General features: G+C 38.8%; 1 protein-coding gene across 9 annotated transcripts in view; it reads left to right on the top strand.

Annotated features, from left to right (window-relative positions):
* DOCK10 (dedicator of cytokinesis 10) overlaps positions 1–15,958 on the top strand; it is a 297,295-nt gene that overhangs the window by 146,910 nt on the left and 134,427 nt on the right. For all 9 annotated transcript variants that reach the window (XM_051849117.2, XM_051849118.2, XM_008259243.4 and 6 more), the window contains exon 3: positions 2,042–2,131. In XM_051849117.2, coding sequence (XP_051705077.2) covers positions 2,042–2,131 — 90 coding nt within the window. The remainder of the gene's footprint in view (positions 1–2,041; positions 2,132–15,958) is intronic.

The raw sequence follows: 15,958 nt of genomic DNA on the forward strand, positions 1-15,958 counted from the left end.
TAAGATCAAGCGTCTGCTAGTAATAGTAGATAGAATTATAAGGATAGAATATTCCACCATGGGAAGCAGTCCACACAGCAGACTCATAGAATGACAGTCACTTTAAGTAGCACTCTGAACTCAGAATCAGCCTTTCAGGCATTCTGTTCTGGCTAAAAAGCCCATAAGAGCATTTCAGGCATGGAAAGCCAAGATACTGTGGCAAAAAAATTCTTAACATGAAGGATCTCTGTGAGAGAGACCCCACTGGAAAGAAGTCGCCATCAAAGACAAATGTACATTTCTCTGAAGGGAGTAGAGAACTTCCACTTTGCTTATGGCCTTGTCTAAATATTAACATAGATTGTAGATTCAAGATGCTTCCATAGCCTTGGCAGCTCATGTCAGGAGCCTCCAGTGATCAGTGATGTCATACGTAAAGGTCTTAATTGTTAAATTAACAATAAGAGTCATGGTACACTTACTTCCCATGCAGGACTTCTATCCTCAGGGAGAATTAACTGTAAAACTTGTTCTCAAACAGTTGTGTGTGTGTGTGTGTGTGTGTGCAAATTGTTTAAGTCTTTACTTAGTATAGAGTTGGTCTTCTATGTATAATGTTAATTATAAATGAATCTTAATGGGGCCAGCACCGTAGCTCACTTGGCTAATCCTCCACCTGTGGCACGGGCATCCCATGTGGGCTCCGGGTTCTAGTCCAGGTTACTCCTCTTCCAGTCCAACTCTCTGCTGTGGCCTGAGAAGGCAGTGGAGGATGGCCCAAGTGCTTGGGTTCCTGCACCTGCATGGGAGACCAGGAAGAAGCACCTGGCTCCTGGCATTGGATCAGTGCAGCACCGGTCATGGTGGCCACTTGGGGAGTGAACCAACGGAAGGAAGACCTTTCTCTCTGCCTCTATCTCTCACTGTCTATATCTCTACCTGTCAAATAAAAAAAGAATTTTAATGGAGAATGGGACTTGGAATGGGAGAGAGAGGAGGAAATGGGGTGAGAGTGGGGTGGGAGGGTAGGTATGGTGGGAAGAATCACTATATTCCTAAAGTTGTACTTAGGAAATTTGTACTCATTAAATAAAAAGTTTCTTTGGGAAAAAAATAAATAAAAGAAAGAAAGAAAGAAATGATGTTGCCCATGGTGATAGATTTAGCATCAATGACTGTGAACTCAGAAGACTGAATTCCCTCAATTTCTTTCCTACTTACCTTCCCCAAAAGTAGTGATGGGTTTTGACATTCTCATCTGCTTGAACAATTAATCAAAAAAAATTTCCTTTATCTAGACAAGTTTAAATTAACCTTGGCCTGATGAATCATTTTCTATTTGGGGGACACACAACATATAAATGATTCATTTTGTCAGGAATCAAGGAAAGGAGTTTGTGGATGGTGATGGAACCCTATTATATCAGGGCATCTCATACTCTTTGGCACCAGGGAGCTGAAGACACAAGAACAAACAACCTACAAAATTGTGTTTTAGATTTTTTGTTTAAGGAGGCATCTTGCATATTAATTGTGAATATGCACATAATAAAAGTTGATTGTTCAGCATGGGATCTGAGAAATATTATCTATTTGAAAAAAAGAGACTAAAACCCTGATGTTCTCAAAGGATTGATGCTTACCGTGCTAAAAGATTAATTATAATAGAGTTAAAATAGCATTAATTTCTATATTTTATCCTCATTTCAAATTTGTATTAGAACAGAAACAGCAATTTAAAAAAAAAGGTTCCAGTGAAAATAAGCAGAATTCAAAATACATATCTATGTATCTGTGCCAATTTTTGTTTTCTGAAGACAGGAAAACTAAGTTTAAAATTATGAGTTGCACTGCCCATTCATTATAACAATGTTAGTAACCAAAAAATGTTTGGATCTTCTCTCCTAGAAATAAAATTGGTAACAGCTATGGAAATCTCTGTCATATTTATCCTTCAATGTTCTGATCAAAAACAATTTCCCTAGTGTGTTTCCACTGTAGTGGCTTTCACAATACTTTTCAGTTAGAGTGCTTAATTTCTTTTCATTGCTCTTCTCAGACAGCCACGGTATCTTGGGATATCCGAACACTGTACTCAACAGTACCTGAAGATGCAGAGCGCAAAGCAGAAAATTTACTGGTGAAAGAGGTAAATACAATGATTCTCATCCTTTAATTTGTAAAATGTTTGCTAACCCAAGGGAGTTCTCAATGCGTTGTACTATTATTTTCATCTTCCTCCTTTACTGACTAGTTGATGTCTTTCAAACTTCATCAACTCTGGGTGGCTTTCAATCTTCCTGTTATTCTGTTTTCATTATCCAGTGACTGCCCAAGATTTAGATTTTCTTTTCTTTTTACTTAACAAAATTCCCATGTTGAGAAATAGTTGAGTGTGCTTAATAAAAAGATTTAATTTTATTTCACTTTTATGGACTGAGTTGTGGGAATGACCATGTGAGAATTTTAAACTTTCTGTTTTTAGAGCGATGCAACCCTCCATAGGTTTCATATCCATGATTCTACTAACTGCAAATCATAAATATTCTGAAAAAATGCACCTGTATTGACCATGCATAAGTTTCTTCTTATTATTCCCTAAACAATACATCATAGCAATTATATATACATATATATATGTATAGCATTTATATTGTCTTAGGTAATAAAAGTAATCTAAAGGTCATTTAAAGTATATAGGGGATTACATAGGTTATATGCAAAACTATACCATTTTATACAAGAATATTCAAAAAACTTAATGAAAAAATTTTTTTAAGATTTATTTATTTGAGAGGCAGAGCTACAGAGAGGCAGAGCAGAGGGAGAGAGAGGTCTTCCATCCATTGGTCCACTCCCCAAATGGCCACAATGGTCAGAACTGGGCCATCTGAAACCTGGAGCCACGAGCTGTCTCTGGGTCTCCCATGCGAGTGCAGGGGCCCAAAGATTTGGGCCACCCTCTAGTGCTTTCCCAGGCCAAAGCAGAGAGCTAGATCTGAAGTGGGGCAGCCGGGACTCAAACTGGTACCCATACAGAGCGCTGGCACCAGAGGAAGCAGTTTCACCCACTACACCACAGTACTGGTTCCAATGGTTTTTAAAATATTTATTTTGTTGCAAATAAATTTTAAATCCATGCACAATTTTTTCATAACATACATTTCCATGAACATTTTTCAAATATCCTTGTAAAATAACTTGAGCATCTGTGGATGTTTCTGTTCATGAGGGGTCCTGGAATCAATCCCCCATGTATACTGAGGACACTGGTATTTAAGTACTAAATAATAAGTGTAAATAGATAATTGTCTAAGCCCTGTGGATAGTTTTGAAAGATTGATAAAAATCTCTGTATAGACCATCTACTTGCCTTGAATGGGCATATCAGAAGCCAGAAGCCTACAGAACAACTTCTTCCTCTGACCAGAAACCAGGCTGCTTCAGGGCAGGGATTTGATCAGCATATCCACCTGCTCAGCCCTGTTTACTAAAAAGATAAATGCAGCTGCTCTTTCCTTTATAGAAAATGCAGAGATATAGCCTAGTCCAGAGTGGATTAAACTGAAAGTAGCAGAGTCTAAATGCACCTTTTAATCCTGAGAAAGCGACATCCAAATTAGGATTTAATTAAAGCTACTATGACTCCAAAATGTTTTCACAATTCTTAAATGTACTTGACTTATGTGTAGACCTATTAATGCCAATGTAATTTGTCATTTGTTGAATCCAGTTTATTGTCTGCTGTAAATTCATCTCTTTATTTTTTCCAATTCCATTATTGCCTATTTATTTCTACTAATTCACATTGATAGGAAAAAGAAAAGTATGCAGACTCATATAACATCAGGCTATCTGAGAATCCTATGTGTACATATACTGATGCAAATAGTGTGAGATATCAGCAGCATTACATTTTGCATGCAGTCGCCTTAGAGGGAATTTTAGTATCTACTAAGGCATCAGTATTCTGTACAAAATAAAAATGTAGGCAAATAACTTTCTATACTAGCAGTTGAGAATCACTGAGATTAAGTCTCCAAAAAACCCTACAATGAACATGTGTTAACTAAGGTAGGATTTAAAATTTTAATGGTATTGAATTCCTCATTGGGAACATTTAATCAGGTCTTCACTAAAACATTGCAACTTCTTCAGAAAGAGCTTTAACTTTGTTGTCAGATTTTTTCCCCTGAAGACTGTAAAGTTTTGTTGCAAGTATGAATATAATTTCTAAAATTCTTTTTATTTTCTTATTGTTAATTGCTGATTTTTAATAAAAGTATTTGTTTTCTAATACAAATGACTAAATAACTATCTTACTAAACACTCTTATCCTAATTTCTTATTTTATTTTTAGATGTGTAGGCTTATAATCTGAAAATGAAAATTTTCTCCTTTTCTAATAAGTTAATAAGAATAATATTGTTTATTTTTTTTAGTTCTACTTATTTATTTTATTTGTAAAGCAGAGTTACAGAGAAGCTGAGGCAGAGAGAGAGAAAGAGAGAGAGAGAGAGAGATCTTCCATCCACTGGTTCACTCCCCAAAGCCAGGAGCTAGGAGTTTCTTCCGGGTCTCCCACAGGGGTTCGGGGCCCAAGGACTTGAGCCATCTTCCACTGCTTCCCCAGGCCAGAGCAGAAATCTGGGTTAGAAGTGAAGCAGCCAGGACTCAAACCAGTGCCCATATGGAATGCCAGCACTGCACGCAGTGGCTTTACCCTCTATGCCACAGCACCAACCCCAATGATATTGTTTCTTAAGCTTTTGTTTTACTCTATTATCAAATATTCCCAAAACAATGTTAAAATATGATACTAGTGTCAGACATTCCCTGATATTTTATGAAATATGGTGTTTTAGGCTGGTTTCTTGCATCTGTCTATCGTATTTTAAAAAGTGCTTTTCTTAGTCTTTTCAGGGTGTTTGCAATAATATATAATCAATGCAATACACAACAACTAAAAATAAAATGTTCACATATCTTAATGTAGAGATCCAAGGTTTATTAAGAGAAAAAGGCACCAAATATATAGTATGATATTATTGAGATATAAAACCATTAAATGTACACATAAATATGTTTATGTAAGTCTAGAAAAAGTATTGAAGATGCACCATCAAGCTTTGAACATTGGTGGTCTCAAGTTTGGGAGTGCAAGGGAGGGGAGATATTAATTTTAGATTTATATCATTTTTACTTTTATGTTGTTACAAGTGAATTTATTAATTATAATATTTTGGAAAAAATTAGAATATATTTTAAAATGCTGCCAATATGGACACAGCCTAGTACATTGCCTAAACTTATTTCCAAAGGTTAAACTACAATGTCATTAGGTAGTTTATAAGAAATTACTTCAGATTATACTTTCATTATTTTCATCTGGATAATGAAGAAGTCATGGAGCAATCAGAATCTCATGTATGTTTTACTTTGGTAGTCTATCTGCTGTCACTAACAGAAGTCAGCTAAGTTCATCTGACATAGTCCAGTCCTCACTATGTTTAATATAACTACTATGGATTTATAAATGCTTTCATAATTTTAGAAACTTCTTATTTCTTGGTCGTATCATTCATTTTCTGTGTGTGGGGCTTGTGTGTAATTCCAGTTTTCCAGCAATTTCTTTTGGATTGTAGAAAATTGCTCTGACACGAGCCAGGCGTCTTTCTGATATGTTGGGCTTGATGGCCAGCCTCCTTCAGCTCTTGCCTCTTAACACCTTGATTTTATTTCTGAGTATGCTCTCTAGGTAAGGGCCAACCAGCCCGAAGCTAATCCCAGGACTGCTTTAGAATGCCTTCCAGCAATTTCTGAATCCAACCAATGTTTCAAGTTCAGCTACTTTCCCAGAGGAAGCTTGTCCTGAGAAGCAAATCTATACAGCACAGGGGACTTCAAAGCACTACTCTAGGGTTTTTAGGGGTTCTTAGTTTTGTTGGATATTCAAGAATCCCTGCACCACAATTTCAGATTGATCCATTTACCTCTACAGTTCTTGGAGAATTGTCATCTTCAACAGAAAACAGTTGACCAAATACTTGGCTTTCCCTTATTATTTCTTCTGGGGAGAAATTTCTCATATTCACTCTTGTTCCCACTTTAATTCCCTTTTATGTACTTGCAACCTCCTTTTCTCACTTCAACTTTCAGCTTCTCGCTTCTCCTAAGAACTTCTCCAAGGAGAAACCAAGAGGAGAGTGCTGCTTACCCTAGGTCCTGGTATCTGCCCAGCTGCAACAATACGAAGCCCGGGACAGAGCATTCAGCTCTCTGCAGCAACATCAAGGAATCTTTTCCTGTCATAGTTAAGGACTTAAGGATAGAGACAGTGAGCGGAGAAATCATGGGAAGGAATTATTTTTTACTCCTTGCTGATTTTTCAGTATCACTAGCAGTGAAAATCCTGAAAATCTCCCATGGTTGTGTTTGTTTTTGTAAGGAAGAAGACAAAAGCCTGGTTACAGATAACCCTTAATGACAAGGGAGCATAAGTAGTCAGGTCTGGTAAAATAGATGAACAGAAAGGGATCATCTGAGAACTAAGTTAAGGCTGATGAATGACTCCAGAGAACCGTGCTGGCAAAAAGTCTTGGTCACATTTGGCAGTAGCAGCTAACCTTGATTCACTGCTTGCTCTATGCTTGACACCCGTTACTTGATATAATTATGAATCATATTGTATCACTATCACCACCTCCAACTTCTGCTGATAGGAAATTATATCAAAGAAAGAGGAAGAAACTTTCCCAGCCAGCATGATCCAACTAGGAATAGACAGATCCAACATCTGGACAACCTCCACCCAGCCCTAGCCCGTGGGTACTTAACCACAGCACTAAGTGCCAATACATGGCATTGCTGGAGTAGGATTCTGGAAGGAAGACTTCTCCCAGACTTCTCCCTCATGGTCTCGTCGCTGTTTTTGTCCAGGTGATTCTGATGCGTCTGATCTATGGACAGCACTTTAAAATGTTGGCTGGGTGGGTGAAACCCATTCAGCCAGCAGTGAAATGATTTCCTTGATGTCTGTAAGGTTTTGTAGACATTGCTGATCTTGCCATGATTGCTGCACTAAGCAACTTTCTGTTCCACCCTGTGCTAAACTGCCCTGTGGCTTCGCACAGGGTGGCCAGGACAGCTACCTTGTTGCTAGGCAGCGAATTTACAAGAATCTAGTCTAAACACATCCAGATCAATAAAAATTTTAAGTTATATCTCACATCTCTCTACTTTGACAATTCTCAGCCTCTTGTGAAAGGCTGTAGCATGCTTTCTTTAAATCTTGAGTGACTTCATATTTTTAGAGAGTCAAGTAAAATGAAGTGTACCTTCCATTTCTGTTTTATCTGCTTCAAAATCTCCTCCATATGTATTATATGTAAGGTTAAATATTTCTCACATGAAAGCCTAGGCTGATTTTGCATCCACAAAAAAATGCTTCACAGTTATGTTAACAATAAGTCATAGTTGAGCGACATTGAATATGTGTGTGTGTGTGTGTGTGAGTACTCTGTAATGTAGTTACTAGGATTCATTTCTGAATGATGAACTAATTTGCCCAAATTCATACACAACCAGAAATAAGACTGTGCTCTCTCTGACTCTGAATTCCGTGTTCTTACCCATTTTATCGTGACTGGCCCTTTGATGACTTCCTTTCAGCATTATGCTTAGTAGCCAGACTTGGTGAGGCAGCTCTGCTGCTCGCAAGGGAATAGGTCCTAATGTCCATAAACGATTAACCTTAGTTTCTCCATCTTTAAATACAGTTATAATTCTAACGCTGTGTTCCTGAAAGGAAAGATAGCAATGGAATGGGAACGCTTGGAGAATAGTAACTGGAGAGCATTGTCTTTATCTGATCTTCATAAGTGGCTTAAAGTCAACATCTATAACCATTAAAAAAAAAAAAAACACTTCCGTGATAAAGCTCCCCTCCCCTCCACTGTGGGCCTGGAGGAAGGGTCGATTAAAGGGATCTATAAATAGAATGCAGACTTCCTGAGCAAAGCTGGTAGCTTGTAGAGCGAAGTTTCCATTTTAATACACACAAAGGGATAATATAAAGGGGAAGTTCAGCACAGTAATTAAAATTAAGCTCTTGGTGAGGTCTCTGTTAACAAAAGACAATGAGGGGACAGTTCAGGATGAAACAGTGGCTCATGAGGAAAGAAAGTTCAAGAGGCCCCTTCAGTTCAATGTCTGCAAAACAGAAACAGAGTACCAAGGTAGCAAGTACTTGCTTACTCTGAGAACAAAGTCCTCTCCAATTTCTGGAAAACTGTAGAAGTAGAACAACCATGAAATGAGGAGAAAGTAATGAATTCAGAAATGCGAGTCTTTCTTTGACCCAGGTATAAAACACTTGGAGACTTAAGAGATGTGGAAACAGCGTTAGTTAAAAGATAGAAGCAAATATCTGTAGCTACGAATGTGTGCTCACATATACATACACATAGATGTGTACACACACAAGAATTACGTACTGGCTTCAAACAAAGCTGAGTAATTGGGGCAAGAGAAAGTCCACATTTTCAGCAGGTGCTCCAAACCAGAAATAGTAGGATTCTGCAGAAAAAAATTATGAAAACTGGAACCAAGATTGAATAGAAAATGCAAATCGGATTTAAGACAGTAAATATTGTTGAAATCTCTATGTTTCCATAAAAATTTGCACTAACAGCCAGAAAAACTCATGGTTTGAGTCATGGCAGATACTAGTTTTACAGAGGCACTGAATGTTCTGCAGAAAGTCATCTGCATAGATCTCTCTCTCTCTCTCTCTCTCTCTCTTCCTCCCTCCCTCCCTCCCAGCTCTCTCCCTCCTTCCCTCCCTCTGTCACACACACTCATAGAATATCAACTTGCTAATACCTATTGACACTGTCTAGATGAGAATATGGCCTGAAACATTCCCCATATTTATTTAACAGTGGAGAAATTCTGTCCACTTTCCCCTAAGTATCTTGAGAATGTTCATGTGAGTCTGATCTGAGAGATAATCAGGAACAGGGAGTACAGAATAGTTCAAGGGAAGCAGAATCAGTGTTTAGGTGAAGCTTCACATGCATTGCAGTGAGGCAAATGCTAATGAAGAAAAGGGGAATATTAAAATCCCTAAAGGGTCAAAAAAGTTGGTTGTCTCTTTTCATGGCCAAACTTTCACTCTCGGTTCTTACTGTTGATATCAAAATGACTCCCTTAGTTCAGGAATTTCATGTGATACTAAGACACAGTCCCAGACAAAACCCAGAGATAACTCCTCTATGGATTTATCTTCATACAAATTGGAAGTTTAAACAAGGTTAATTTCAAAGTTTGCAATAAATAATAATGATCTTAAAGTTCACAGTACCACTTTTCTCAACCCTTAAATTTCTGTTCTTAATTCCCTGATTATCAGATTGAACTTTGTCTTGTCCTAGAAGTAAATACGAGGTCACTGGTACAAACAAGCTGTTCCTTTAGGTAAGTGGGATTCTGCCACTTCAGATTTGTTTGGGTGAGTTAATTGTCCTCTCTTTATAAAGAGTTAAATTCTCTACATAGAAATCTCCTCTCCTACTGATTGTTACTGTGGGTCACATTATATTGGAAGCTCCAGGATATGTAATAAAGGGCATCAACCATGGGCTGAAATGAGGAAATAGGTTCATTATTCAGTAGATGATGATAAGTGGGTGCAGCACAGTCCCTGCCCTTCAGCTTCATACCATCAGGCAAGAAGTTATAGACCTATGTCAGATTTTTGCATTGTAATCTGACTATTATCACCTGGAGTATTACTTTAAGATATAACAGCAAGGTCAGGTTCACATATCAGAAAAACAAACAAATGAAACCATTAAAGACATACCTGTAAGTAAGACTGCAGAAAAGTTGCACAGTTAGGCACCTATTATAGCCCTTTAATATATATATATATATTATATTATATTTATATACAAATATATAACATCATTAATTATTATAATATAATATTAATAAATATAATATATTATGTGGTATAATTAAATGATATATTAATATATCATTATATATTATAGCACCTTTAATAGCCCAGGTGGGTAACTGTAAAGACCTATATTAACATTTGGTGGTGTGATTATCCTGACAGTAAAGAGCTATTAAGGAGACAGAATTGGGGCAGGCATTGTGACCCTATGGAGTTAAGCTGCTACATGCCATGCCTGCATCCGATATCAGAGTCCCTGATTAAGTTCCACCTGCTCTGCTTCTGATCCAGCTTCCTGCTAGTGCACTTAGGAAGGTAGAGGGTGATAACCCAAGTGTTTGGGTCCCTACCACACTGTGAGATATGAGAGGGAAAGCCTCTCCTAACCCTGGCTGTTGAGGGTATGAGAGTGAATCAGAGAATGAAGGATTCTCTCTCTCTCTCTCTCTCTCTCTCTTTCTCTCCTTCTCTCTCTCTCTCCTTCTCTCTCTCTCTCCCTCTCTCTCTCCCCCCCCTCATTCTCATTCTATTTTTTAAATAGATGAATAAATCTTCAAATAAGAGATACAGTTGACTGGAGTTGGAGACTGAAAAGAAAGTGAACTTGTTAATGATCACTCCCACATTTATAATTCGGGCTATTATAAATGGATATTTATGCCACTACTTTAAATGGGATGCCAAGATTCCTGGAGCAGATACCAATGAAGCAAATAAGATAACTTCATTTGCTAACATACAGAGAGAGAGATGTCCAAGAGGGAGATAACTACATAGAACTGCATAGAACTGGTACACTGGAGCATGGTGAGGACAGTTGCTCTTTAATTAAAAGTTGAAGCTTGGGGCCGGCACTGTGGTGCAGCCGGTTAACGCCCTAGCCTGAAGCATCAGCATCCCATATGGTCGCCTGTTCAAGACCCGGCTGCTCCACTTCCAATCCAGCTCTCTGCTATGGCCTGGGAAAGCAGTGGAGGATGGCCCAAGTCCTTGGGCCCCTGCACCTGCATGGGAAACCCAGAAGAAGTTCCTGGCTCCTGGCTTCAGATTGGCGCAGCTCCAGCCATTGCTGCCAACTGGGGAGTGAACTATCAGGTGGAAGACCTCTCTCTCCCTCTCTCTCTCTCTCTCTCTCTCTCTCTCTCTCTCTGCCTCTCCTCTCTCTGTGTAACTCTGACTTTCAAATAAATAAATCTTAAAAAAAAAGTTGAAGCTTTGCACCTGGAAAAGCTTATCCAGGACACCACAAGGGCACGCCTAGAGCTTAGAGGGCAGGTGCCTAAGATACACTCACTTAAGAGGCTGGTGAAAAGCATCCTGCACATGGAGTGGAGATGGAGTGGGCAAAGAGGTTGAATAAAGCAAAGAGAAAGTGGTATCTCACAGTCAAAGAGGGGTGGGGTCAACAGTGACGGAGTGTGTGTATCAATGGTGTAAAATGTCAAAGACCACCATAACGGCTCACTGGTTTGACTGTTCACAGTCACTGGCAGTCTTCGGCAGAGCAGGTTCAGGAGCTGTGAGCTCAACCTGATTACAGCAGATTAAACACTGAAGAAATGCAGAATGGTCATCTTACCAAACAAGGTCTTAGTATATTGTTGTCTCTTACCCTAGAAGATGCTTCAGGTGTAAACCTGGTGGGGCTGGCTCTGGGGTGCAGTGGGTTAAAGCCCTGGCCTGAAACGCCAGCATCCCATATGGGCTCCGGTTCTAGTCCCGGCTGTTCCTTTTCCAAGCCAGCTCTCTGCTATGGCCTGGGAAAGCAGCAGAAGATGGTCCAAGTCCTTGGGCCCCTGCACCTGCATGGGAGACCCAGAAGAAGCTCCTGCTTCCTGGCTTCGGATCACTGCATTGTTGGCCACTGCGGCCATCTGGGGAGTGAACCAGTGGATGGAAGACCACTCTCTGTCTCTACCTCTCTTTCTAACTCTTTCAAATAAGTAAAAAATAAATCTTTAAAAAAAAAGAGTAAACCTGGCAAAAATGTTGGGACTCTTCAAGAAGAAAGCCGTATGCACAGCAAAGTTAAAAGTAGCTTAGTAAAGCCGGCGCCGTGGCTCACTAGGCTAATCCTCCACCTTGCGGCGCCGGCACACCGGGTTCTAGTCCCGGTCGGGGCGCCGGATTCTGTCCCGGTTGCCCCTCTTCCAGGCCAGCTCTCTGCTATGGCCAGGGAGTGCAGTGGAGGATGGCCCAGGTGCTTGGGCCCTGCACCCCATGGGAGACCAGGAAAAGCACCTGGATCCTGGCTCCTGCCATCGGATCAGCGCGGTGCGCCGGCTGCAGCGGCGGCCATTGGAGGGTGAACCAACGGCAAAGGAAGACCTTTCTCTCTCTGTCTCTCTCTCTCACTGTCCACTCTGCCTATCAAAAAAAAAAAAAAAAAAAAAGTAGCTTAGTAAGCACTTTATTGATTTTTAAATTATGTACCAAATACCGCCTAATGTGTGAAAAGCAAAACTTTATAATCATGAAACACGTTGTTATTAAATGATGCAATATTGAAAGTAAAACCTTTCTCTTCTTAGTATCCAACTAAGTCAAAGAAAGTTATGAATATTCAAGGTAGAAGCTACATCTCATGAGTTCATGGAAGTAAAATAAAAGTGATATTATTAAACAACTGGAATTCTAGACAGAGTGAAGAGATTTTAAATTTAAAAATTTTTAAAAGTTGGTCATAATTAAATATATTTAATGCTGAACATTTTTATAATTTGAAAGATATGTATCTAATCAGAATGAAGCTTATCTTGTTTCAAGAAAACGTGGGGAATATCTTTTCTTACTTTTTTTTTTTTTTTGACAGGCAGAGTTAGACAGTGAGAGAGAGAGACAGAGAGAAAGATCTTCCTTCTGTTGGTTCACCCCCCAAATGGCTGTTACAGCCGGCACGCTGCGCTTATCCAAAACCAGGAGCCAGGTACTTGCTCCTGGTCTCCCACGCGGGTGCAAGGCCCAAGCACTTGGGCTATCCTCCACTGCCTTCCTGGGCCACAGCAGAGAGCTGGACTGGAAGAGGAGCAACTGAGACAGAATCTGGACCCCCAACCAGGACTAGAACCGGGTGTGCCGGCACCGCAGGCGGAGGATTAGCCAAGTGAGCCGTGGCGCTGGCCCTCTTTTCTTACTTTTATGGTGAAAATACTGGGGAGTGAACCAGTGGATGGAAGACCACTCTCTGTCTCTACCTCTCTTTCTAACTCTTTCAAATAAGTAAAAAATAAATCTTTAAAAAAAAAGAGTAAACCTGGCAAAAATGTTGGGACTCTTCAAGAAGAAAGCCGTATGCACAGCAAAGTTAAAAGTAGCTTTGTGCCTAATTTTGGACTGTAATTATGCGTATTGATTAAGAAGCCATTGTATAACCAAAATACCTTTTTTTTTTTTGGTGCATTTGAAGAAACTTTTGAATCTTATATGTGGAACAATTAGTGTATTTTAAAAATTTATTGAATCTCATATGTAGAATAATGTGACCTCAAACTGACCCATAAATAAAAGTGGCTCTCAACAGATGATTTGGTGGAGGTGGGTTGCTGTATAAATAAGTTAAGTAAAAATGAATACTATTTCCTGATTCCAAAATGTTGGATAGCAAATGAATGATTCTACTGCCCTCATTAACTTTAAACCATAGCAGTATAATTGTGAAGTTTGTTGGTCTTGGTCTAACTTCTATGTTAGGACATCTGTGCCTAAATCTAAATTTCTGGAGAATATGTGGAAAAATACAGCTACAAAAATTTCTCCAGATTTGAAAATAAGGATATTATCATTTCTTAATAAAAATAATTGTTGCAAGTAAGCATTTAACCTAGTGGGTAGGACATCCGCATTCCACATTGGAGTACCTGGATTCAATCTTCAACTCCAGCTTCTGAATACAGCTCATGCCAAGGCAAACCTGGGAGGCAGCTGTGACGGCTCAAGTACTGAATTCCTTCCATCCATGTTGGAGACCTGGACTGCATTCCCAGCTCAAAGCTTCAGGCCCACCCGCTCAGCCATTGCGGGCATTTGGGAAATGAACCAGAAAACAAGGTGTCTCTTTCTCTCTCTCTCTCTCTCTCTCTTTCTCCCTCTCTCTCTTCTCTTCCCCTCGCAAATAAATGTTTAAAAAAATTTTAGATAATAAAATGTGCATCAAAAAAGACCTTCACTAATGAAGGTCTTGGGAAGTTAATGGACTTTTTATTTTGCACTTTTTGAAAGATAAATTTATAAATAAGACTTGTTTCTTTTTTTGACTTCAAAAGAAATCAAGATATGTTGTTGTTTTGCATTTGGCCTGCTCTTATTTCTATGTGATGATAGTAAAGTATTTCTATCAATGCCAAAACAGAATTGATGCCTTCAATTTCTTTTATGCTAAATATATCTCAACATTAAAGGTAAAAAACACATAAAAGTTGATTAAGGTAAATTCCAATGCATTTGTAGTTTGGTGGCGTTAGTGTAAATATATCAGGAAAAAATTGTGGAAAACAAAGTGGATGTGTTTTTCACATTAACAATCCTGAGGAAATTTATCTTTTATTCTCAGAAATCCCTAGAATAGCCATCTTGTTTCCAAATGTGAAAACCTATCCCAATATTAAATTGGATTCCCTTTCTCCACAATAAGAGTAATTCTAACACATTTGGCAGTGAGTGAAAACACAGATGTAGAATCAGAGACCTTGAAGCCTAAGATAATAAAACAGAAACCATTTTGAACACTCGAACCTAAATTTTCAATTGTGTTGAGTTATAACCTGGGTTTTATGTCTTACATGGGAAGAATGATCATAATATTACCAAAGTGTTTTATTACTGCCTGTTACTCACGTCCTCAAAAATTACCTGTGAGATCTACCTGGAAATTAAACCCAGTCTATGTTCCCTGATCAAGTGATTTATAAAATTCTGCTTTCACAGCTGTTTAACTGCCTTAACAGAACACATCTTAAATTTTCTAAAATTTACTTGAAAAGCAGGCAGACAGACAGGCACCCAGGCAGGGAGCTCTCACCCAGTGATACATGGAACAGTTCCCTATGATGGCCAAGGCTGAGTCAGGGATGAAGCCAAGATCAAGGTACACAAACCAGGAACCCAATTAATTGGACCATCACCACTGCCTCCCAAGGTCTCACCCTAGCAGGAATTGCACTCAGGTTCTGTGTAATGGGACATGGGTATCTTAACCACCAGGCCAGATACCCAGCCCTATAGAACACATTATGAAAAGAGAAGCCACATATTTTGGTCAATTTTCAATTTATTGTCAACAAAGATAATAAACTACACTTTAGGGTACCCTATAGTTCCAAGTAATAATATAATTTAAAAATTATTTTAATTTATAACTGGTAGTTAATATGACATTATGTTTTCATTATACATGCACACTTATACACATAATAACACTATTTAATCTCAAGTAATATTTTAAGAAACCATAATAAAAATCAAAATCTATTAAACAAGATTGATGATATCTGAAACTAAATCTTGTCTATATTTATACCATATATTTTCCAAACTTATTATTTCTACTTCTTCCTCAAGAGGCCAGTATAAGATTTTTCTTTGATCAAGTAAAAAATATTATTTTTAAAAAATTTTAACTGATACGTAAAAATGTGAATTATTATGGAACAACCTGTGATGTTTTGATATATGTATATGTGGCATAATTTTCTTTTTTTTAAAAAAAAAGTTTTATTTATTTATTGTAAAGGGAAGGGTTACAGAGAGAGAGAGAGAGAGAGAGAGAAAGAGAGATCTTCTATGCACTGGTTCACTCCCCAAATGGTCCAACAGCCGGAGCTGGATGGATCCAAAGCCAGGAGCCAGGAGATTCCTCCGGGTCTCTTATGTGGGTATAGGGGCTCAAGCACTTGGGCCATCCTCCACTGCTTTCTCAGGCCATCAGCAGAGAGCTGGATTAGGGGTGAAACAGCTGGGACTCAAACTGGTGCCCATATGGGATGCCAGCACTGTAGGTGGTGGCTTTATCCACTA

Source organism: Oryctolagus cuniculus, chromosome 3 (assembly GCF_964237555.1).
Source record: "Oryctolagus cuniculus chromosome 3, mOryCun1.1, whole genome shotgun sequence".
NCBI classification, from domain to species: Eukaryota; Metazoa; Chordata; class Mammalia; order Lagomorpha; family Leporidae; genus Oryctolagus; species Oryctolagus cuniculus.